General features: G+C 37.2%; 1 protein-coding gene across 1 annotated transcript in view; it reads right to left on the reverse strand.

The window, feature by feature from the left end:
* Positions 1-23,664, reverse strand: part of col4a5 (collagen, type IV, alpha 5 (Alport syndrome)) — a 481,130-nt gene that overhangs the window by 27,373 nt on the left and 430,093 nt on the right. The window contains exon 47 of the mRNA XM_039765771.1: positions 9,370-9,582. Coding sequence (XP_039621705.1) covers positions 9,370-9,582 — 213 coding nt within the window. The remainder of the gene's footprint in view (positions 1-9,369; positions 9,583-23,664) is intronic.

Here is a 23,664-nt window from a genome sequence, read left to right on the forward strand (position 1 = left end):
GATGGGGGACGTGTCACACATATAATGGAGACAAGTTCAGGTCTCATTGGTTGATTATTACATTCAGAGTCAGAGATGGGTGGTTTTGCCTAATGCTTTTTCTCTTTCTGCCTCTGTAGAATGGATGGTTGATGGACATAACATCAATGATTGATGGACATAACATCAATGATGTCACTTCCAGCCTCCAGCTACCTCACCCTGCCTTGTCCACCTCTTCTTCCTGAAAACCAGCTCCACCACCATCTTGGCTCCAGTCTGCCTTTGGACTCACATCTGGGAAGATGTACTCATGTTTCTTTTTATTTTGACAAAGCTTCAACTGACTAACCCTAACCCTAAGTACCCCAAGTCTCCATGATCTTTTGTGGTCTCTTTATTACAACATATAGAAAATCACTTTTAATCACAGATGCTGTTTCTCTGTTTTTTGGTGCAATCCATAAACCTCTTGCCTGCTCTTACACTACTTGCTGTTTGTGTACATTGGCCACTCAAGTCTCAGCTACTCCTAAGTTTTGACATTACATACTGATTTTTCAGTGGTTCACTTAATACACCTAGGTTCCCCAAAGTCTTAACCTGGTTGTGATGGTGTAGACAAGATTTAGTTTAACAAAAAAGCACTTTTTTACGAATTGTAATCAGAGAGATGCAGGAATAAATGTATTTAAAAATGTTTCTCTTAGCTTTCCCTCAGGGCTTCCGTCTTTGTACTTGTACACAGTCCCTGAAGAAAATGCTTTTGAATTTTACTGTCTGGGAAGATTGTAATGGAGCCAAGCCATATTGAAAATTAGTTTTTGTTTTATCTGTCACTGAAAAACTCTAAATGTGCTTCTATTACTTTAGAATGAAGGATTTAGACAATTTAAAATTGTTAATTAGTTTCATTTGTGAAACTCAGAGTCCAGAACACGATTGTTAGGTTCTATAACACAATACATTTCAGTTTCAGTTCTGAGAGCTTACTGACACTGCAGGCTTTTGTCTCAACCAATTTCTTATTTTAATTTGACTCCCACCTTAATTATCCATCCATTATCCAACCTGTTACATCCTAATTCAATTGGTTATTTCCCAGTTTCTAGGTTTTCAACAATTTACTTAATGAAGAAATAATCTGTGTGTGGAATGGGTAAGAATTATTTATTTTAATATCATTTAATTGAATGTTCTGTTTTTTTATGCCATTATTTACCAACATGCACAAAACTGAATGTAACACTGAAAGAGATAATGTCTTTTATGTTTGTCCTTTGGTCTATATTTGGCTACAATTAGGAGAGCAAACCCCACATAAAAGTGAAAAAAAGTGAAATGACAAAATTAAGGATTTAAAGAAATGGCAAAAATACAAAAACTTGCGAGGGATATCCAGAAAAAAAGGTTACAACAGCTGTTAAAAATTTACAGGGTATGTTCCAAAATATGTGTTTATTTCTCAACATAATCGCCGTCAACTTCGATGCACTTCTTCAGCCTGGGCACCAGCTTTCTTATACCCTCGTCGAATACGCTCCGCTCCACCTCCGAAAGCCACTTCTCCACTGTCTCCTTCACCTCCTCATCGTTGGAAAAACGTTTCCCACCCAAGAATTCTTTCAGTTTGGTTTCCACAAGCTGACGATGGATCTCGGCCGCGGATTTGTGACGCAAAGTGAGGAACTTGATGACCGAATGAATCTCGCATCAGCGGTAGGTGGAGCAAACGGCCTCAGCAGAGGTTGTTACGTTGTTGGTCACCAGAGGTCAGGGCCGCCGAGACAAAATCCGGGCACCAGTGCAATGAAGATGTGTAGACCCTTATACAAAATTATACACACATGTATGTGTGTATATTATTATTTATTTCAAACGATCGTAGATTGCATTTATACATTTAGATAAGTATGTATAGGCCTTCAATTGCTTTGCGCTCACTCAACGCTTCATAATCTTGTATGAAAGTTCTCATGTCGTTCTTTGTCTAAGTTTTTGGATAATCACACTAAATGTGGGATTCCTTTGCCTCCTTTTTCCTTTATAAAATTAAATAAGGTATGATTGCTTTCTCCTAAAGACTGTACCTGAAGAAAAAAGAACTATAAATGAACAGTATAAATTATGAAATTTAAAAAAATGTTACAACATTACAAAATTATGACAAGAACAGGCCATTTAGCCCAACAATCTCATCTATCCTATTCACTTAGATGTTCCAAAATAACATTAAATTGAGATTTGAAAGTCCTATAGTCCTGCACTCCAACATGCTAAATGGTAATTTTATTCCATGTGTCTGTGGTTCTTTGCATGAACAAAAACTTCCTAACATTTGTACACAGTTTGCTTTTAACAAGTTTCCAACCTTGTCTCCATGTTCTTATTGCAGAACATATTTTAAAGTAAATGCTGGGATCTACTGTACTAATTCCTTTGATAATTCTAAAAACTTCAATTATGTCACATCGTAATATCTTTTTGCTAGAACTGAAAAGGCTCTGCTTCATCAATTGCGCTTCCTAGCTCACATCTCTCAGTCACAGTTTCAAACACACAGAGCAAAAGAGTCCCTGACTCTGCATTTTTAGGAAGTACATAAATATCTCATCATATTTCAAATTTGGCTTTTTGTTAAAAATATATGGAAAAAGTACAAATTGTCTTATGTCAGTTAATACAACCTTACGTCGGTCTGCCAATGTTAAAATATGTAACATAATATATTATAATGTATAAAATCAAATAAAAGATTATAAATTAAAAAAATATTGTGTTATTTACCTGGTGTTTGGTGCCGATAACTCTGAGTTCCACTGCGAGACAGTGTTGTTGTTTGCATGCACCAATTAATTTCAAACTTGTGTTTGTGCTATTCACAGTGTCTCGTTTGTGCTACATTCGCAGTGTCTCGTTTGTGTTGCATTTGTGACTTTAATAACTGCCCCCTTGGTTACGAAGAACATTCCTAGTTCTAGGCTTAAGAATCATGCTATATCGTTAGATGATAAGGTTAGTATGATAAAATGTCACAAAATGGGTGAAACGTTTGCTGCCATTGCTCGTGCTTTTGGATTGAGTTGGACAACAATTGTGCATGACAAGGAATGGATTTTATCCCACATTAAGGATGAAGATGCAGGGATGAAGAACAACATGATCAACAGCACGAGTGGCAAGATTTATGAAGAAATGGGAAAACTTCACTCTCTCTTTGGATTGAATGGCAGACCTGTCAGTGTATTCCTATCAGTCAGATTTTGAGTCAGGAGAAAGTGTTGTCTTTCTTTGCAGACCTCAAGGAAAGGTTTCCTGGTGAGAATGACACAGAGTTCAAAGTAAGTGTTGGATGTTTTATGAGGTTTAAGCAGTGACAGGGTCTTCACAACATCAGGATCCAAGTCGAAAGTGCATCAGCTGACGAAACAGCAGCATCCAAATTCCCTGCTACACTGGTGAAGCTTATTACAGAAAACAGATTTGTTCCAGAACAGATAGTCAACGTAGACTATGTGGAAAAAGATGTCAGACCGTTCATTTATATCCGAGGAGGAGAAGGCTATGCCAGGCTTCAAATTTTCAAAAGACCGTTTCACCCTTATGTTAGGAGGAAAACGTGGGGGTGACTTTAAGCTAAAGCAACTGCTAGTGTATTACTCCCAGAATATTTGAGTGCTAAAGAGCATTACCAAGGCATTTCTTCCAGTTATATGACTGTCAACTCATAAGGCTTGGGTGACGTGTGAAATTTTTGAGAATTGGTTCTTCAACCACTTTGCCCCAGTAGTGAAGTAGTATTGTAAGGAAGGATCCTTCTTATTTTAGACAACGCTCCTGGCCACCAAACAAACATTGTCAACTTTCATCTCGTCATTTACATCCCTCCCAACACCACCTCTCTTCTGCAACCAATGAACAAGGGGAACGTTGTTCAAGAGCTACTACATGAGATGAGATGTACACTACACCAGGGTGTAACTGCAACACAGCTGGATGACGGCGTCACACTCTGTGAATTCCGGAAGGCAAACAACCTTTACAAGGCCATAATGAACATAAACGCTGCTTGGAATCAAGTTCCGAGCACAGATGGAGTTTGTAAGAAGCTGTGCGCTCAATTTTTTTTATAAAATTTCAAGGGCTTTGACAAGGTTAACAAAGACTTGCCAATTATGCCAATGTATTTTTTTTTCAATGAGGAGTGTTATTAGCAATAAGTTATAGCTTCATTACCAATTAAAAATACTGAAATATGATTGTAATACTCTTAACACTACTCTGGCGGAGACTGCTTCAAGTTAAGATTTATTGTTATCCTTTCTAGACATTATATTTTCTGCCAAAGTACATAAAAATAGATATTTCTTTTACTTTGAGCATTCTTGTGAAGTAGCTTTCACTGTTTTTTCCGCTTTGATTTGGTTATATGCCGCTGTTTTTGTTTTCATGCTTCCTAATTTTTGTGCAGTTGTTTTTGTTTTTGCATTTTCTGATTTGCCTTTGCATATTCAATTTGTTTTTGCATAATCTGACTTGTGTTTGTGTTTCCAATTTGTTTTGTGTTTTCTAATTTGTTTTTGCATGATTGAATTTGTTTATGCGCATTGCACTTTAGGGCCACCGTAGTTGTGGACACTATGGATTAAGTAACTTGACTGTTTCCAATTTGCAAGCAAGGTGTCAGCATATTGGCTGGATAGTGACCAACAGGATCTGGTTACTTTCGAGGGACAAAGCTGGTCTGAGACATCAGATTGGGCATGGAATAAGTGTACTGTATGATATATGGCAATTCAATTTCAAACAAATTTATCCTGTACAAGTCTTTGAAATACAAAACAAAAACATTTGTAAGGAAATCTAAATAAAGCACATATTAGCCTTATTGATTTCAACTTATGATTCTTATTGACAAAAAGGATTTTTTTTGCTAACCCCTTTGTAGTATGCTAAGGTTTATCTACTTACTGAGTCAGACAAAATGAGAAACTGCATACAATTTGCTAGATTACTTCTCACCTCCAGACTCTCAAAATGTTTGAACAATTTTTTTTTTTTTTATTTGGCCACTGTCAAATTTGGATATAAGAACAGAGCAAATCAATTGTACTTTGTAATGACTCACATTGAAAATATAACAAAGTACTGTAGGAGTCGTATTAAGTAGATACACATTTTAAAAATAAAAGTATACTTAAGAAATATTTGGGTCCAATTTGTAAGATTTACACATTTCAACTGTATGAGAAAATTCCTCCAAACTAAATCAAGTAATCTTAAAATACTGTAAGCTTTGAAATGATTTAGACACTAAAGTTTAAGAAAAATAGTTATATAATACATACTACCTTAAAAAGACAGGTTATACTTAATATGATTTGTTTTTATTGACTCTAAAAGGTTCATATATGTTAATGTTATTACCATTTCTGCATTTAAAAAAAATGTTGAGTCCATTTTGTTAAGATTTAAATCTTTCAGCTGTATGTTAAATTTTTTTCCTTCTGATTTGTACAATTGAAATTCTTTAGATACATAGGTTTGTGAAAAAGATATTGTATTATTATATTAATCATAATAGACTTAAAAATATATGTCATTGAATAAACTTATATCAAATATGCCACACATTTCCATTCAGTTAATAATATTCAAATGGACATTTATATTGCATCAACTAAGGGGCTTACCCCCAGTTTGCTTCGCTCGCCAACCCCCCTTGCCTGCGCTATGCACCAGCCACTTTGCATTTCTGCCGCTCGTGTTGTGAAGGGGGGTTGAATGCACCTCAAAGAGACGTGGTTTCTCCTCCGGAACCCCCTCTTAAATGGTGATTCAATGGGAAACAAATACAGTTTTTTTTACCTGCTCTTTGCTCAATCAGCTGCTGGGTTGCTGCTGCTGCCGTGCTGCATGATCTGCATCTTGTGTGGCACTATGAACAATTAAAAGCCTGTACAGCAGCTGTCTTTCTCATCTACTCTTTGTCTTTTATTTCTAGCCCTGGGCCTGGTTAAATCTCTTGGCACAAAGTCATGTCTCACGGGATGTGAGTTCTTGATATTTTTTAGTTTATAATTTAAAATGGAATAAGAATCTGAAAGTCTAACAACATCACATTAAAGTTTGATAAATTCTGAAAAGAATGATACCAAACACATATATATATATATATGTAGGTTTTAAAATAAGCCCAATTTAAAGCATGCCAAAAAAAGTGACATAAAATTGTTGCACAAAATTGTTGCACTTTTAGGCTTAGGATTTTGTATGTATATATATATATATAGAGTAGATCTAATAAAAAAATAAGTAATGTTTTCTTTGCTCACTGCATGTTAACAGCATCTTTATTCAGGCTATTATTGTGTGGCTGTTATTTTAGTTAATGAAAAATAAAATAAAATCAAAACTGAAACTATTACTAAAAAACATTTTTGTAAACTGAAATAAAATAATTAACAAAACCGAAATGAAAAACTAAAACTAAATGAAACTATTAAAGTAGCTGGAAAGACTAACTGAAGTAAAATAATAATTTACTAAAATAATTTTAGTTTCTGTTTTTTGAATGAATATTTTTGCTGTTAGTTTTTAACCCTTATTACTTTTAACTCTAAAACTGAAAGTCATCCACCACGAGCCGCCCGCATATATTCATCCAGTGAATGGCAGCTGGTGAAGGAGGGTGGCTGTTCACACAGCATTTGCGGTGACAGAGCAAGCAGAATATGCACGTAAAGCATGTGGATTAGAAAGTGATTTATGTACCGCATTTCTTTGCGCTTGTTGTATATCAAGATGTAATTCAAACGCCTGAAACTGGAATGTGGTGGTCAATGAAAGCTTTACCGTATAGACAGAAAAATCACTAGTGAGTAACGTTTCAGTTTATTTTTCAGGTACCTGCTTTTTGTTGACAGTAATTCACCTGCCACTACACTTACGAAGTGTAGAGAAAGCATAATCATGAAACAAATTTGACCTCAACATTTTGATGAATCTTGACGTTTTAGACCTCCCTAAGTCCGAAAATACCATTTTTTGGAATTATGTCTGTGTGTGAACACGGTAACTCAAATACGCAACTAGATAGATGGATGAAATTTGGCATGTGGTCGTTACACCAAAATTGTAGATCTCTATTAACTTTTGGGTCAAATCGATCAACCGGAAGTGGTATTTTAACTGAACACATACTTAAATTATTTTTATTCATGCAGCTGCAGAGTCAAGTTTAATCAACTTTACTTTTATAATAATTGATAAATATATTATTAATTTGATTTGTTGTTGATGGTTCTTTAATGTACATAATTATTGTCTTGTGGTTTACTCCTGGGGTGGCATGGTGGCGCAGTGGTAGCACTTCTGCCTCGCAGTTAGGAGACCAGGGTTCGCTTCCCGGGTCCTCCCTGCGTGGAGTTTGCATGTTCTCCCCGTGTCTGCGTGGGTTTCCTCCCACAATCCAAAGATATGTGAATTAGCGATTGGCTCCAGCAGACTCCCTTGACCCTGCGTTCGGATTCAGCGGGTTGGAAAATGGTTGGTTTACTCCTCAAATATCCATCCCCATATCTGAGTACACGGGGACTGAGGGGAGACCACTCCCGATTTTTGAAAATAAAATGGCACTGATCGAGAGACTGACTAGGTCGTAATACAAGATCAGCATATTGTTGCTAAACAATCACTTTTGCTTTAAAAATGTCATTTAACAACAAAGAGGTACAAACCTTGTAAAATTCCTGAGCTGACAATGTCTCTACTGAACTACAGGTAGGTAGGCAAAGAGAGTCTGCCAAGTGATGAAATGCTAAACATACTAACGTGTTTTTGTATTTATTCTTTGCAGTGGGCTGGCGCCCTGCCCGGGGTTTGTTTCCTGCCTTGCACCCTGTGTTGGCTGGAATTGGCTCCAGCAGACCCCCGTGACCCTGTAGTTAGGATATAGTGGGTTGGATAATGGATGGATGGATGGATAGTTAATATTCATCATTATTAATTGCAGATATTGTTAAAAGTATCCAATAGCAGAATTATGTTTTAAAATATTTGTCCCCATTTTGTCAACGTTTCTCTCTGTCTCAAAATAGATATTTGAAATATCATATTCTTTTTGTTCTTAACATCAGCCATATCATACATATTGCATACCAGGGATTTTTCCTGCTTTGTATCCAAACCTGCTTGGGTAGGCTCCAGGTTCCTCTGATCCTGCTCTGGATAAACAGGTTTAGATAATGTACTGTATATATTGTTCTTAATCTCATATGCTGTCTCTGCCATTTTGTGCCTGTCCATACTCTTATTACCTGCTCTTGCTCTGCTCATTATGGGTTTACTGTTCTTATGGTGGGCTATTCAAGTCTCATTGCCCCTAACCTTGACACTGCATGCTGTTTGTCTTTGTTTCCCTCAATACAGCCAGGTGGGGTCTGCACACTGATTCAAGCCTAATAGCCTTATTCTTCCTAAGTCCCCGTGATTTTCATGGTCACACCTGTCACAACACAGTGATTCTGTTTAATGGTTTTTGATCTTTTCAGGTCTGCAGGTGGAAAAATTCTGTCTATAAATTGTTTGTGCCTGAGAAGAAATCAGAGATAAATATGGCTGGTAGAAAATAACAAAGCCCAGTATATGAGTTTTTTAATGCAATATTGAAGGCATTCATTATATTCACCTAAATTTCATTACAAATTGGCCCATTCTGGGCAATAAAAGGAAAAGAAAAAAGTGCCAACAGTTTTGTTCAGCACAAATGACAAAGAAAATATTAAAAAAATTACAAAATTGTGTGAAATTGTTCATATTCGTATCTGGTTGTGATTATGCTTGTTTTTATCAGACAAAAAAAAAAAACAAATAGTAAACTGTGTCATGCAGTGTAATAAGCTTCCACTAACATTAAACTCATATTATATCCAAACTCGTTAAGTGCATAGTTCTGTCTCATTGTGATCCAAAAACTAAACTCCATAGTAGCTCTTTAATCATACTATAATTACTAAAACTAAAACTGAAACTAATATATATATAAATAAAATAGAAATGGCTTTGTAACATAAAAACTAAACCAAAACTAAAAATGCACGATGAAGGAAAACTAAAACTAAACTGAATTTCAAAGTAAGGTCAGAAAAAATATAGAAATACAAACTAATATAAAAAGGCAAAACTATAATAACCTTGGCTCGTTGCACTCACTACTTACTACTACGGTATGCTCCAGTAACTGACCATGTTTGGGATTTAATGAATATATTACATGGATTGATAAAAAATATACTGTATACTGTATATTCTTATAAATACCTAAAGTGCTTTAAATGTTTTAAAGATGAAAATAAATGTATCAAATGTCAGAAAGAAAAAAATACTCACCCAAATCTTGCCCATGTGCTCTCTCATTTCCTTGCACATATAAAAGGGAATATCCATCGTAGATAAAGTTTGTGCCTATTGGACATAGTGGCACATCTGTACTTTGACTATGTCGAGTAATCAGAAATCCATGGGGGATAGTGCCAGTACCCGGAGGTCCAGGGAGACCCTGTGGTCCATTGGGGCCAGGGGGACCCGGATAACCTCTCTCACCTGGAGTGACATATGAAAAAATATAAGTTATTTATGTGTTGTTTGTAGTGGTGGCAACAAAACGTTTTTAATCTTATATTTCTATGTAGAAAATACATAACAAACATTAAAATTGAACGGGACAAAGCAGTGATCAATTCTTGACCACGGTAAAGAATGTGAAAAACGTCCATGGAAAAAAAACTTCTCTTATAACTTGTGTTGCATAATCTACATGTCCCTTATTTATCCCTATTCCCAGAAAATGCAAAATACACTTTTTTTTTTTTTTGCGAAAGTACTATTAATACTTATTTCTGGAAAACTCAATGCAAAAGATAAACAGGAAAGGCACAGACCCATGATAATGTGCATTTGAAATAATGATCCAACTCTCCTCCTCATTCTCTGGTCAAGAATCCTGTTTATAATCAAATTGGGATTGTGCTTTTACTGTTTATTTTTAATGCAGAGTCTGCTGGAAATAAGTATTAAAAGTATTTAAATATTCATCATGTCTTTTCTCCAAAAAAACATCAATCACTACTAAGTCACAACTTACTACATGGGGTAAGTAACCTATAAAAAATATAAGAAAATATCACTTTTGGTGTGGAGTATTCCTTTAACATTTAGACCCTATAATTTTTTACAAAGGTCAAATGGCTTTTGGTATAGTGTTTAAGAATGATACTCCTTTAGTGGGGCACAGGTATCTATTACAAATAAAACTAATAAAACAAAAAAAAACACAATAGTTTCAGTGATGTTATTAGGGAAAGAATAAGATTTTCCAAGAGTTTCCAGACTTTCTTTTGGAGGATCTCCAATTCCAATTTAATTTCCCACTTTAAGTTAAAACACCATACACCTTTATAAGTATGCAAAAAAAAAAAGATGTGTAAGATTTTTTTATGCCCATCAGCTTTTTTCATTTACTTAGCACATAGCATAGCATACTTTAACTGGTTGAAGACAACATCAGGTGGTGGAAACTGAATTTTAATATACTTAGAAACATGCCTTAATGAATGTTTCCACTTCACATAAGCTACGATGCCTTAAATTATAAAAATTAAAAACTGACCCATACTACACTAGAACATAACCAACTTGGAAAAAATAATCATCTGACAGATTAACGGAAAAAGAGTTACAAAGTGTATTCCAACTAGTAAAGAAAGTTTCATGTTTATTGATATTTTCTAGCATTTGGCTAGAATATATACATATGAAATATTCTACATACCACTACAAAGGATAGTGGTAAATGCCTATATATAATAATTTCATATAAAATAAATAGATCTGAATAAAAAAAACCTTTGTAAATATAATATAAGTAACAACTTTGTATGGTTCTGGTAAGATTCTATTCAAATAATTTATGTATGATGCCCTTCACAGAGTGCAGCCTAAGAGCACTTGCACAACTTTACAGCTATAATGCATTTACAAAAATAATTAAATCATACAACTTTTACATACCAAACAAGCAAATTAGGTTAAACTTACTATAAAACTAAGCAATTTAATTTTGATTAGCACAAAATCAATGCAAGTCAATTAACATTGTAATTGAGATGAATAAAACAAAATAAAATAAAATTAGCTTAAATGTGTTAGAATACCCATTGTATACATTTGCAAGGGATGTACATTCTAATGATAAAAATAACGATAATATTGCTGATATGTCTAATAAATGATGAACCTTCAATTGTAAAAGGTGTTTCATAAAGTACACAGTTTTTGAATTGTATGGGATTTTTTTGTTTGAAGGTTGTCAGCACTGTTCCTGTCATTTTCGTTATCTATTATCATTCCGATTAGAAGACCATTTGTCGTTTTTCCATTTAGTAGCCATAGAGCAGTTCAGTATTGAGCAAAGCATTCTTATTCTGAAAACTCATTACAAAAACGGGGACTGCTACACAGAGAATGTCCGTAAGTTTGGCGCAATCTTTGGTGTGACAATGCTGCTACCGCAACAACAGTTTTGAGGTTGGTACAGAAATTCGAAGAATCTGGGTCAGTTGCAACCAGAAAATTGCCCGGTCAAAACCGCAATGTTCAAATGCAACAAAACACTGCAGTAGTGCAGGACAGTGTGAATGTGAGCGCAATGAAGTCACTTCGCCATCGTTCACAACAGCTGGGTATGTCACCATCTTCGGTGTAACAAATACTGAAAAAAGATCTTCATATTCACCCCTACAAGATTCAGTTGACACAAGAGCTGAAACCAGCAGATCATGCAAAGCGGCGAGGATTCGCCGATTGGATTTTGGAACAAGAGGATGACAATTTTTCAATAAATAATTTTTCAATAATCTTCAGTGATGAGACACATTTCCATCTTTCGGGGTATGTCAACAAAAAAAATTGCCGCCTTTGGGGTGACGAAAACCCTAGAGTGATCCAAGAGCACGAAATGCATCCCCTGCGAGCCACGGTTTGGTGTGGTTTTTGGGCAGGAGGCGTGATTGGCCCCTTCTTTTTTGAAGATGATGATGGAAATTCAGTTACTGTAAATGGCAACCGTTATCAGGACATGATCACAAACTTTTTGTGGCCTGATCTGGAAGAAATGGAGGATGATGGAATTGATGAAATGTGGTTTCAGCAGGATTGGGCTACCTGCCATACATCCCGGGAGACAATCACCTTACTTCATGAAAAATTCCCTGAGCGTCTGATCTTGCTTCACGGTGGCAACCAAGAATGGCCTCCGATGTGACCTCACACTTTGTGACTTCTTTTTATGGGGATATGTGAAGTTACAAGTTTACATGAACAAACCTCAAACGATTGCCGAACTGAAGAAGGAAATTCAACAGGTAATCGGCAAAATCAAGAGGGACGTCTGTGAAAGAGTTATCGTTAATTTCAATGATTGGATGACTGCTTGTAGAGAAAGTGGAGGTGGACATATACTCGATATCATTTTTCATTGTTAAATTGAAGTATATGTTGAATGAAATTAAATAAAAATTTTGAATTTTGCTTTGATTTTGGCTGATTTATTGCATTTTAAAAACTGCGTACTTTATGAAACACCCTCTACATTTATTCACTTAGCAGATGTTTTTATACAATGTGACTTATAAAAGAGGTCAGCACACTCATGGAAACATCAGTCTGAGGGGCTGCTATGGAAGGAACAAATTTGTATAATATTTTTTTTAAAACCTGCTCATTTTGCTGTTAGGTCATAAGAAACTGGATCTTGGTATGGGAACATTAGTATAATAAAAAACAATTGAAGATAAGCAGAAAGTAAGAATTTATCATTTAACAAATGTAAATACTGTACATAGATAACCAAAAGCATACTACAAAAAACATATAAATAACCACAGGGGACTGAACTAACACACAAATATCAAGAGGTAAATACTGTACATAATGAAGAGGAAAAAAGCTTGAATTAATTCAGAGTAAACTGTATTTATTTAATCAGTACCCTACATCCCTGTTTATATAGTACCTTCTACCAAATTTACACAGTATTTCCTCTCTCTGACAAAAAGAGTACTTTCAGCCAACACATAATTCAACAGAAGTGTGTCAAGAAATGCTACTGGGGCTCCATTATACCAACATAAATATGTCTATATAATGCTTCACTTTGAATAAATAAATACATTAAAAATAAATAAATAAAGAAAACTTTTCAGTTTACACTCCATATAAAACTTATTGATTGGAAAATGCCATTCAATGTATTTATCTTTCATCCTAGATCACTAATCAAAAATGTGCTTGTTTGGCAGGTTTTTCTATTATGATGTATGTGCTTAGACCACCAGAACTTTAATTCATCTGCCAATTATATGAAAATATTTCAACAAAGTATTGTACCAGCAAGGCTTTCAGAGCTGCATTGTTCATTAATAGGGACTAGCATGTGGAAGGTGTGAATTACTTTTCTTTTTACTTATTGTTCTGTCCTTTGTTACAATGTGCTCATAGGGGACATCTAGTGACTAAATTAAGTATTGCTTTATATTGTTATTAAGACTCCATCTTGAAGCAAACAGCACATGGAGAAGCTGGTGGCAGACATACATTTCCATCTGCTGTTTATTTGCCCTTGTAAAGGCATTTTGGTTATAGATATTTTGTTTCTTTATTAGTATATACACTGTTTGATTTTTAGTTGTTCATTTTACTATGCATGTAGATATAAATGTATATTTACAGTTCAGGCCTGTTTTTATGCATTTAAATATGAAGCAGCAGGATGTCTTTGTACTGAAGAATCTTTTTTAATATTTATACCATTTCATAAGGAAGTAATAACAAAGTGGTTTGTATTAAATTTAAAGGCATTTTAATGAAGAATGTATATTAAGTTAACTAATTCTGATAGGTATTGCTTGTTATTTTACAGTTTCACACCACTTTCATTAAATGCCTCAACTTCACCAGTGCCTTAGGTTTTTATTGAATGTGTGTTTAGCTTGCTTCATAACTACGTATGCAAACGAGTGGCGAGGGCAGAAGACACATATCATGTTAAAAGTATGTATTTAAGAAAATAAAAAAATAATTTTGAAACAATTCTTGTCAACAATTCTGTGTGCTTTGTTATATTCAGAGAATACAAGATTGGAGCCAGAATAAACTGATGTTTACATGCAAATTGCAAACTTGACTTAGCTCATTTGGGTTGCACTGGAGGACTTGGGCTGGTAGAAGTTTTCAAGGACATAGTTCTGCCCAAGCATCATTGGTCAAATGACATGTGGTTTGAACCAGAAAACTTCAAATATCCCACTGATGCATAAAGGAAGCACAAAACCAGTAGTAATTCAGGCTAATAGAGAAGCACAAGAATCTGGGTGAATGTAATCTTATAAGGACTATAGTTGTATAGAGTGTTGTACCGTGTTGTACCTCCAAGAAGAGGTCTACAACTTCATTCTTCTCCTGGAGAACAACTTGCAAGATATGATTAAAGACTTGCAATTATATTACAAAAGATTTCAGAGACTTCTGATTAAAAACAAAAAGAAAAAGTTGCAAAGACTCAGAGAGAAAGCTGGGCGCTTACGCACATCATCAATAAACATGAAGCACCAGACCTGCATTGTTAATCTTTCTTCCTACACACCGAACAAAAATGAGATGTCAGTACTCTCAAAGGACCTCTCATTCTGTCTGGCTAAACCTATTGACAAAATCAGACTCTGCAGTGATATGGAAGAAATTTTCAGAAAGCTCAGACTTAAAGAATTCTTCCATAATAAGGAGGACAATAATACACAGGAAGCAAGCATGAGCCGATACAATAATTCCACCAAAAAACCCACATGGACAACAAAACCCGGAAGAAACCCCACTCTGGACAGATACATAGACAGCTACTGACAGAAGGTCAAAACTGGGATCCTGGACCGAGAGCAGAACCAGGTATACAATATCAGTTTACAAGAAAAGCAAGCCATACATTCACTAAGGGAAAACACAGAGATCATTGTCAAACCAGCCGATAAAGGGGGTGCCTTAATAATCATGAAGACATCTGATTATATAAAAGAGGCACAGAGGCAGCTTTCTAATACCACTTATTACTGCAAACTACACAAGGACTATAGTGGGCATTTGTGTTCAAGTCTATGTAATAAAGAGTCTGAAAGTGAGAACAGAGTCACTCTTGGGCTTTCTACTGTGGACGCTGGCCCGGACACACACAGACAGACATCATAGTTCGCCCAACACACGTTTATTTACAATACTATATACAAGTTTTTGTGCACTCACACACCCCAGTGCCTCCAGCACCGATTCCCCCAATGTCCAGGCCACACTCTTCCAGTGCCTTTTTCCTGGCCGCCTCTAATCCTCCCTCCAGCTCCGTCCTCTTCCACCCAACTTCTGCCAATGTCTGGAGGGAGGCGGCCCCTTAAATAGGAACCCGGATGGGCTCCAGCTGCTTCCCGGCATTCCCCTGTAGCCACGCCCCTGTGTGGCGGAAGTGCCGGCTGCGCACCCGGAAGCCGTCCGGGTGTCCCCGAACATCTTCCCCCCAGCACTTCCTGGTGTGGCGGAAGTGCTGGGCTCCCGGGATATTCAGGCACTGGGGCGCCGACTGGCGGTGGCCACGGGTCCCTACAGGGCTGGGCTTCCAAGCCCTTTACCTGAGGCCCCCTACATAACCAGGGCGGACGCCCCCTCACGGTCTGGAGGAGGCACAAGCCCTCCTCCGGTCCTCCTGGGCGTCCCGGCCGGGGACCACACTACTTAAAGTGTAAAATAAACCATCATCCAGCAAAAAAACTGTGTTCCATTACACCCTTTTGGCCCATGTTAATCATATTCACTGTATTATTTTAAAGTATTGGCATACATTAATATTAATACATTTTTCTGTAAACATCTTTACTTTTTTCATGACCATGGCATTATGTAGTTAATCATCTTTGGCATGCATTAACCTCACATCATACTTATTACAGCAACACTTGACATTTATTGCATTTTAGCAGCTATACAAGCAGAATTAAATCCAGTTTACTTTTTTTTATAGCTTGCTTCATTGAGTACAGCTGCAGATTGCCATTACAAGTTTGCAGCCAGATACAAAAACAAGCTTCACAAAATACTAACTTCATAGTGAGTAAACATAAAGACACAGCTTTGTTTAAAAAGAAGAAAAAAGGTGGTTTGAAACTGATTAACTAGCCCAGCAATACCTGTCACTTAATCAAATGTTAAATTATGTATTAGAATATAATAATCATAACAATACATACAGTATATCAAAATACAGTTCTAAGGGCATGGTTTATTGAGTACCATATTTCTGCCATGTGTTATATAGCGAAGACTTCACGTGCAGCCAGACTCTCTCTGCATTGCTGAATACAAAGGAAACAATGAAGAATGCTCAATTTTCAATTCCACCTTGAAGAAGGTGTACCATACTTGTTGAAATCTTGAATGTATGACTTATAGGAGCCCACCTTTATGTTTAAGTACCTACAACTGTATATAACTGCCTTTGCTAATCTAATATAATTAATGAAATTCTGAATGTATAACTTCACTCAGACTCTCTTTGCATTTAATGTTACTGACTACCATATATTCATCTTTTAATATTACACTGGTATTTTCTTTGTTTTTCTTGTTTTCCATATTTTTTTCTCTCTCTCTATATGTGACTTTTTTATTTTCCTTTTTTTATAAATAGGTTCCCTGTTTTTGTTGATTGTTTTCCATGCTGGCTTACTAAGCATCATTGTATCTTATGTTGATTTATGTTTTTCTACATATCTATATTACTAAACGAAGGTTGTATATATGCACAGATGCCAGAGGCCAGCAGCACCGAAAGCGCCCGCGCACAGCGCCTCACCCAGAGTAAACCCAGCGGCTACCCACAGTCAGTAGGTGGCGCCCAAACAACACAACACATCACAACCTGTAAACTAAACCACGTCACGATACAACTGCCACCCGAAAGCAAACGTGTACACCACTGCATGTACAACCTTTGTTTAGTAATGTTTGTATATATGCACGGATGGCAGAGGCCAGAAGCAAGCCATGCACAATACAACTGCCTCCCGAATGTGAACGCGCACACCACCACATATCCAACCTTCGTTTAGTAATATAGATCTCCAAGCTGAGATCAGAGGCCAGAAGGAAGCCATGCGCAATACAATCGCCGCCCAAACGCGAACGAGCACACCACCGCATATACAACCTATTGACGTTGACCAGATAAATAACCAAGTGATTGGATTGCTTCCTGAAGAAAGCCACGTCTTTCTAAGTACTGACAGTGTTGATTCTGAACATGAAACTGAGCATCTTAATTTCCCATTAGAATTTTTAAACACTATTAGCCCGGCCAGATTACCATAAAACAGTCTTAACCTTAAAGTAGGGACAAAATTACCTTCTAAACTTTAATGATGCCAATTTCCCATTAAGGCTGCATTTGTCATGACGATCAACAAATCCCAAAGACAAACAATGGACAAAGTAGGGATTTACCTATCTGAGCCTGTATTTGGTCATGGACAACTTTATGTTGCCTTTTCAAGAGTCTGGTGTTTGTGTGACGTTAAAGTGAATGTTTTAACTACTCCACATCAGGGAGAGCTAATTCAAGAATAGGAAACCATCTTTACCAAAAATGTTCATAAGAAAATTTTTGATTAACTATTTTGAATTTGCCATTTTATGAATTTTTTGTTTCCAATTTACTTCATTTAAACCTTTGCACTCCGATATTAGTTTTACTTACAAGTGCAACAACTCAAAGACATTTTGGACTTAAATGATATGACAATTACATTTCAATTTTAGTTATAATAAATTGGTTAATTTTAGTACAAATATATTTATTTAATTAAATGAAAACTGTCTCAGGACGCTCCCACCCACCATCATTTTTCATCCCTCCAAAGATCGAAGGGAACAGAAAGTGATTGCCATTCTTGGATTTCCGATTCTTTAGAGAATCGGGGGTTTACTGGTCACTGGAAATTACAACTGGTATGTAGCAATGTGTGTGTGTACTGGGGGAGGGGAGAGAGTTCCAAGCTACCAGAAATAACTGACCAAGCACCCCAAACAGAACTCTCAAAATTTTTTAACAGTTTGAATGTACTGTAAATCTGTGCATCTTACACAATGGGTATATTTTATGGTATGTTAATATTGAGATACCCTATGCACTGGCACCTCTGCCCACACTAAAACTCTGGGCATCTATAACGCAACCAAATGGGTCAATGGTATAAAATGGAGGCACAGTACCAAAGAAAATAAGTCTTTATTGCCACCAAGACAAAAAAAATTCTAGTGTCATGTACTTCAAATTAAATGCAATCTTCTGCAATGACACTAAATTAATATACTGTATATATAAACACAAGAATAAACAAATATCAAGTGATATTGATTCTGTACATTGGCTCAAAATAATGAAAAAAACAAAAACAATGATCAGACAAGTCTTCTTCATTCTTCTTCTCCAAGGGCAAAAATCAAGGGGACAGAAAAACAGTTATCAAAATGAAAAGTGAAAAAAATGGCACAAGCACAAAAATACGGGAATATCACTGAAAAAAAACCCAAAATAACTTGCTACAGGAATGTTCTACAAGGATTGCTATTCAATTTATTCAGCTAACCTTTCTTTCTAAAGACGACCACTGCTGGGTGTCACTTGGTTTTATATTTACCTGGGACAATCCAGTCATTGACGATATTTGTGACCATCCACACCTGCAGACTCGATCTAGACGGAAGCCTCTCTATATCTCGGACATCTCTTTCGCACATACACACATATGTGCACATGCCTCCTAAAGTTGATTTTATTTTTTTTACTCTTTCTCTGGGACTTTCACTCTTATTGTCAGCTAGTTACTCTGCTGCAACTCGCGCGACCAAATGGACATCCTTCACGGGTATAACATGAAGTAACACTGGGATGTTGGCATGCTGACGCTCATGAATTAAAGTAAGTGACAGGCCTTCTCGCGCATATTAATCTGCCAACAATGTTTCCACCCGTGGTGTGCCTTCATACCACCATGACAGTTGTGTGCTCCCAAAGCCTTCTCACCTGTCCTGCAAATAATTCAATGCACTTTTCATAGCTAAACGATACAAAGATACATTTTATTCCAATGTCCTGTGATACGGCCTATCTCACATATGCACACATCTAAACTTAATGCAAAACAGTAAGAAGTACTGTAGTTAATAGACTAAGTTATAATATTACAAGGTTATGAGGTGGGATCATGCATAAATTACCTAGAAAACAACATTTAATTGAGTATAGTGCTGGGTTAAAAGAAACATTTTCTGCTTCCATCTAAATTGCCACAGAAGATGAACTAGTGAAATAACATTGAAAAGGATTACAGTAGATGAGGAGTTAAAGAAAATGAGCTGGAAAAATAATCAACAGGAAAGGGTTTGAGAGGAGAATCAGGGCAACACCATCCACTTGCAGCTAACAGACACTACTTCAAGTCTAGGCATGTCGACAGAAAAAAACGAAATTAGCCATCATAAAGTTGTAGGCCCACATTGTCCAATGCTCAAGAAAATCCTAATGATAAAATGTAATTCTGGACAATGGAGCTTTAATTAAAGTTGGGTTGACCAGTTTTCTTGGCTTGAATACTGCATGGCCAAAGATGCAGTATTTTATTTACCATAAAGACCATTTTAATGAAAAGATTGTAAATATAAGGTACAACAATGCAATTTATCAATTATAGCTCTGCATTCAATACAGTGATGCTGTCAAAACTGACACGCCCAGCAGTAACAGGGACTACTAAAGTGGTAACTAGTGTTTTGGAAGTTGTAGAGGTAGAAATCCTACTTGAATTGAACAGGCTGAAATCTAAGAAATCAACAGGACCAGATAACATCTACTATATATTAGAATGCTCAAGGTGGTTAGTGAACGCATACATAAATCTTTGATTAATATTTTATGAACATCAATGTGCACTAGGAGAAATAAGGAGGAAAATAGCAAATGTTATCCCGTTACATAAAAAAGGGTAATTGAGCAGATCCTGTATTTAGTATTTTGAGGAACGACTGGGGCCCTAACCCAGCTGGGATGCCTCTGCAATGGAAGGACCATGGAAGACAGCATGCACAGGGCATTATCTCCCCCAGATCCCTAGATGTCAGCCCCCCTGGGTTGCAGCAGTGTCTCGGATTCTCACAGGGCGTCATGGGACTTGGAGTTTGTTAACAGAGCCCTGTTGGGCTCCGTGGGTGCTGCCAGAGAGTGCTGCAGGAACTGGGGAGCCCTACTTCTTGGAGCTTCTGTTTAACCTGGAAGTGCTTTCGAACTTACGGGAAACCAGAAGTACATAAAAGGAGCCATCTGCCTTAACTATGACAGCCAGAGTCAGGAGGATGGAAGATGAAGCTTGCTGGGAGGAGCGGAGGAGGCAGTGACAGAGAGAGAAAGAAGACATTTGCTAAATTAGTAGAGGATTGTTTAAACTAGGGAATGGAGGGGCAGGGAGTTTAGGACAGGCCAGGTTTAGATCTATACATGGAGGAACACACAATGGTGTAGAAATAAAAATGTCTTGTAATGTAAATTCTAAGCAAACATTTAAATGTAGAAGGGGTAACATATTAAAATAGCTTGCCTTAATGCTAGAAGTATCAAAAATAAGGAAGTGAGTTGGAGTTGTATGTAGTAGAGCATACAGTAATAATGATATTATAGCAATAATGGAAACCTGGTGTAACAAAGGCGCTATATAGGTGCCTGACCCGACACAGAAACACACAGAGGCACGTATAAAAAGTACAGATACTTTTATTTTCTCTTCAGCTGGAGGGCACGTCTTCCCCGTAATCCCCCCAGCCACAACACAGTCCCAAGCACCAACACTAAATCACCACACCACAATTCTCCACTTCGCTCCACCACTCCTCCCAGACAAGCTTCGTCTCCTTCCTCCCAACTCTGGCTCGTCGAGTGGTGGTGGCTGGGCCCTTTTATAGCCCACCCGGAAGCGTTCCAGGTGATTAACCACCTGGTCCTGATTGCACTTCTGGGTGGGGCTGAAGACTCGTCCAGCTGGGCTGTGGGAAGCAGACAGCCCCCCCTAGCGGCCACCCCGGGCCCCAACCAAGCTGTGGAGGACTCCATCTCCCATGGAGCCCTGCGGGCGGTTGGGGAATCACCGTTGGCCAGGAAGGGCTGCCACCAAGCGTCCCGGGGGAGGTATTGGACTGCCCATGGCAGCTCCCCTGGAACATAAGTAGCAGGGGCATCCCTGCCGGGCATGGGACCCGGCTGTCCTTCACACTGGCTAGATAACAAAGATGGGGATGAGTGTAACTTAGAGGGATAAACATTTTTAGGAAGGATAGACAGAACAGAAAAGGAGGTGGGGTTGCTGTTTATGCCAAACAGAATTTAAATGTAAGACCTTTTCAGTTGGATGGTGAGCCCCATCTTAGTGAGGACATGTGGCTTTGCCTGGAAAATATTGGGGAACGAGGTCTTATTTTAGGAGTGTGTTATACATTACCCAATTTAGACAGTAATTTCAACACACATCTTTTTAGTAATATCAAAAATGCAAATTTACAGGGAGATATTATAGTCATGGAGGACTTTATCCAAATATTAACTGGGATAACCTTGCAGATGGAGGAGTTTTTAGAAGTAATCAGTGACTGTTTTTTAACAGAGCATGTTAAAGCACCAACACGGGGTGACGTTTTTAAATTTAAAAATTTAGTATTTTGTAATAATGAAGATAGAATTTAGGGTGTAGGTGATTAAACCACTAGGGTCACGTGACCAGAATGTAATACAGTTCTCAGTATTTTGTAAGAGTGCAGATGCAAAGACTAAAATTGTTAAGTTGAACTTTGGTATGGCAAATTTTGACCAGATGCGACAAAGTATAAGGAGGATAGACTGTGATAAGTTTTTAAGTGTGGAGACAGTGAAGGAGCAGTGGAGCAGGTTTAAAAATGTTTTACATGTAATGCAGGACAGATACAAACCTAAAATTGGAATTGATGGGAAATTTAAAAAAACACCACAGTGGATTAATACAGATTTTAAAAAGAAGCTGCAAAGGAAAACACTGCTTTATAAGGCATATAAGACTAATGACTGGAAAGTTAATTCTAGAGCGTATGAGAACATGAGGCAACCATTATGAAGGACCTCAGGGAGGTTAAAAGACAGTTGGAGAGGAATATGGCAGATAAGACGAAAGACCACCCTAAAAGATTCTTTCAGTATTTTAGTAGTAAAAGAACACTCAAGGAGGAGATGGAATGCATTAAAAATAGTAAAGGGGAGTACATATAGAAACCCTTGACACATATTTTTAGGAAGTCACTGCGTACTGGAGAGATTCCAAAGAACTGGTAAATGGCTAATATCATCCCATTATTTAAAAAGGGTGACAGGACAGATCCAAGCAACTATAGGCCAGTAAGCTTAACATGTATCACAGGAAAATTAATGGAAGTAATTATTAAGGATAAAATTGAGCAACACCTAGCAAAGACAGGAGTTATTCTGAACAGTCAGCATAGGTTCAGAAGAGGGAGGTTGTGTTTTACTAACATGCTGGAATTCAATGAGGAGGCAAAAAAAGAATATGATCAAAGTGGAGCATATGATTTTATTTATCTTGACTTTCAGAATGCGTTTCATAAAGTGCCACATGAGAGGATGGGCATCAAACTACAATAAGTGGGAGTTCAGGGTGATGTTTTTAGATGGGTGCAGAATTGGCTCAGACACAGGAAGCAGATGGTGATAGTGCGAGGAACCTCATCAGAATTGGCTGATGATCAGAGTGGTAATAAAAGTAAGGAATATAAATAACAAGCTAGTTAAGTTTGCAGATGAAACCAAGATATGTGGATTAGCAGATATTTTGGAATCTGTTATAGCGTTACAAAGACTTGGATAGCATGCAGGCTTGGGTAGATTTGTGGCTGATGAAATTTAATGTCAGTAAATGTAAAGTATTACACATAGGAAGTAAAAAATATTAGGTTTGAATACACAATGGGCGGTCGAAAAATCGAGAGTACACCTTATGAGAAGGATTTAGGAGTCATAGTGGACTCTAAGCTATCGACTTCCTGACAGTGTTCAGAAGCCATTAAGAAGGCAAACAGAATGTTAGGATATATAGCACGATGTGTGGAGTACAAGTCCAAGGAGGTTATGCTCAACCTTTACATTGCACTAGTAAGGCCTTATCTGGAATACTGTGTGCGGTTTTGGTCTCCAGGCCACAAAAAGGACATAGCAGCACTAGAAAAGGAAGAAATAGGACTGGCTTTGTTGGGCTGAATAGCCTGGTGTCATCTAGATTGTTCTAATGTTCTAGAGTTGCTTGGTGCTTATCACTGTGCTTAATTGTACTTGTGGTTGTAGTAGGGGAAACCCTTGAAGGAAAAGTTTCCCACAATAAAGACTCTTTGTGCTTTTATACCCGTGTCCAAGCCTTTGTGCTGGGTGTTTGGGGAGATGGTTATGTAGCATGATGTGTAGAGTATAGAATATAAATCATAGTGTAATGGTGAGACCTTACTTGGAGT

Source organism: Polypterus senegalus, chromosome 10, assembly GCF_016835505.1.
Source record: "Polypterus senegalus isolate Bchr_013 chromosome 10, ASM1683550v1, whole genome shotgun sequence".
NCBI lineage: Eukaryota > Metazoa > Chordata > Cladistia > Polypteriformes > Polypteridae > Polypterus > Polypterus senegalus.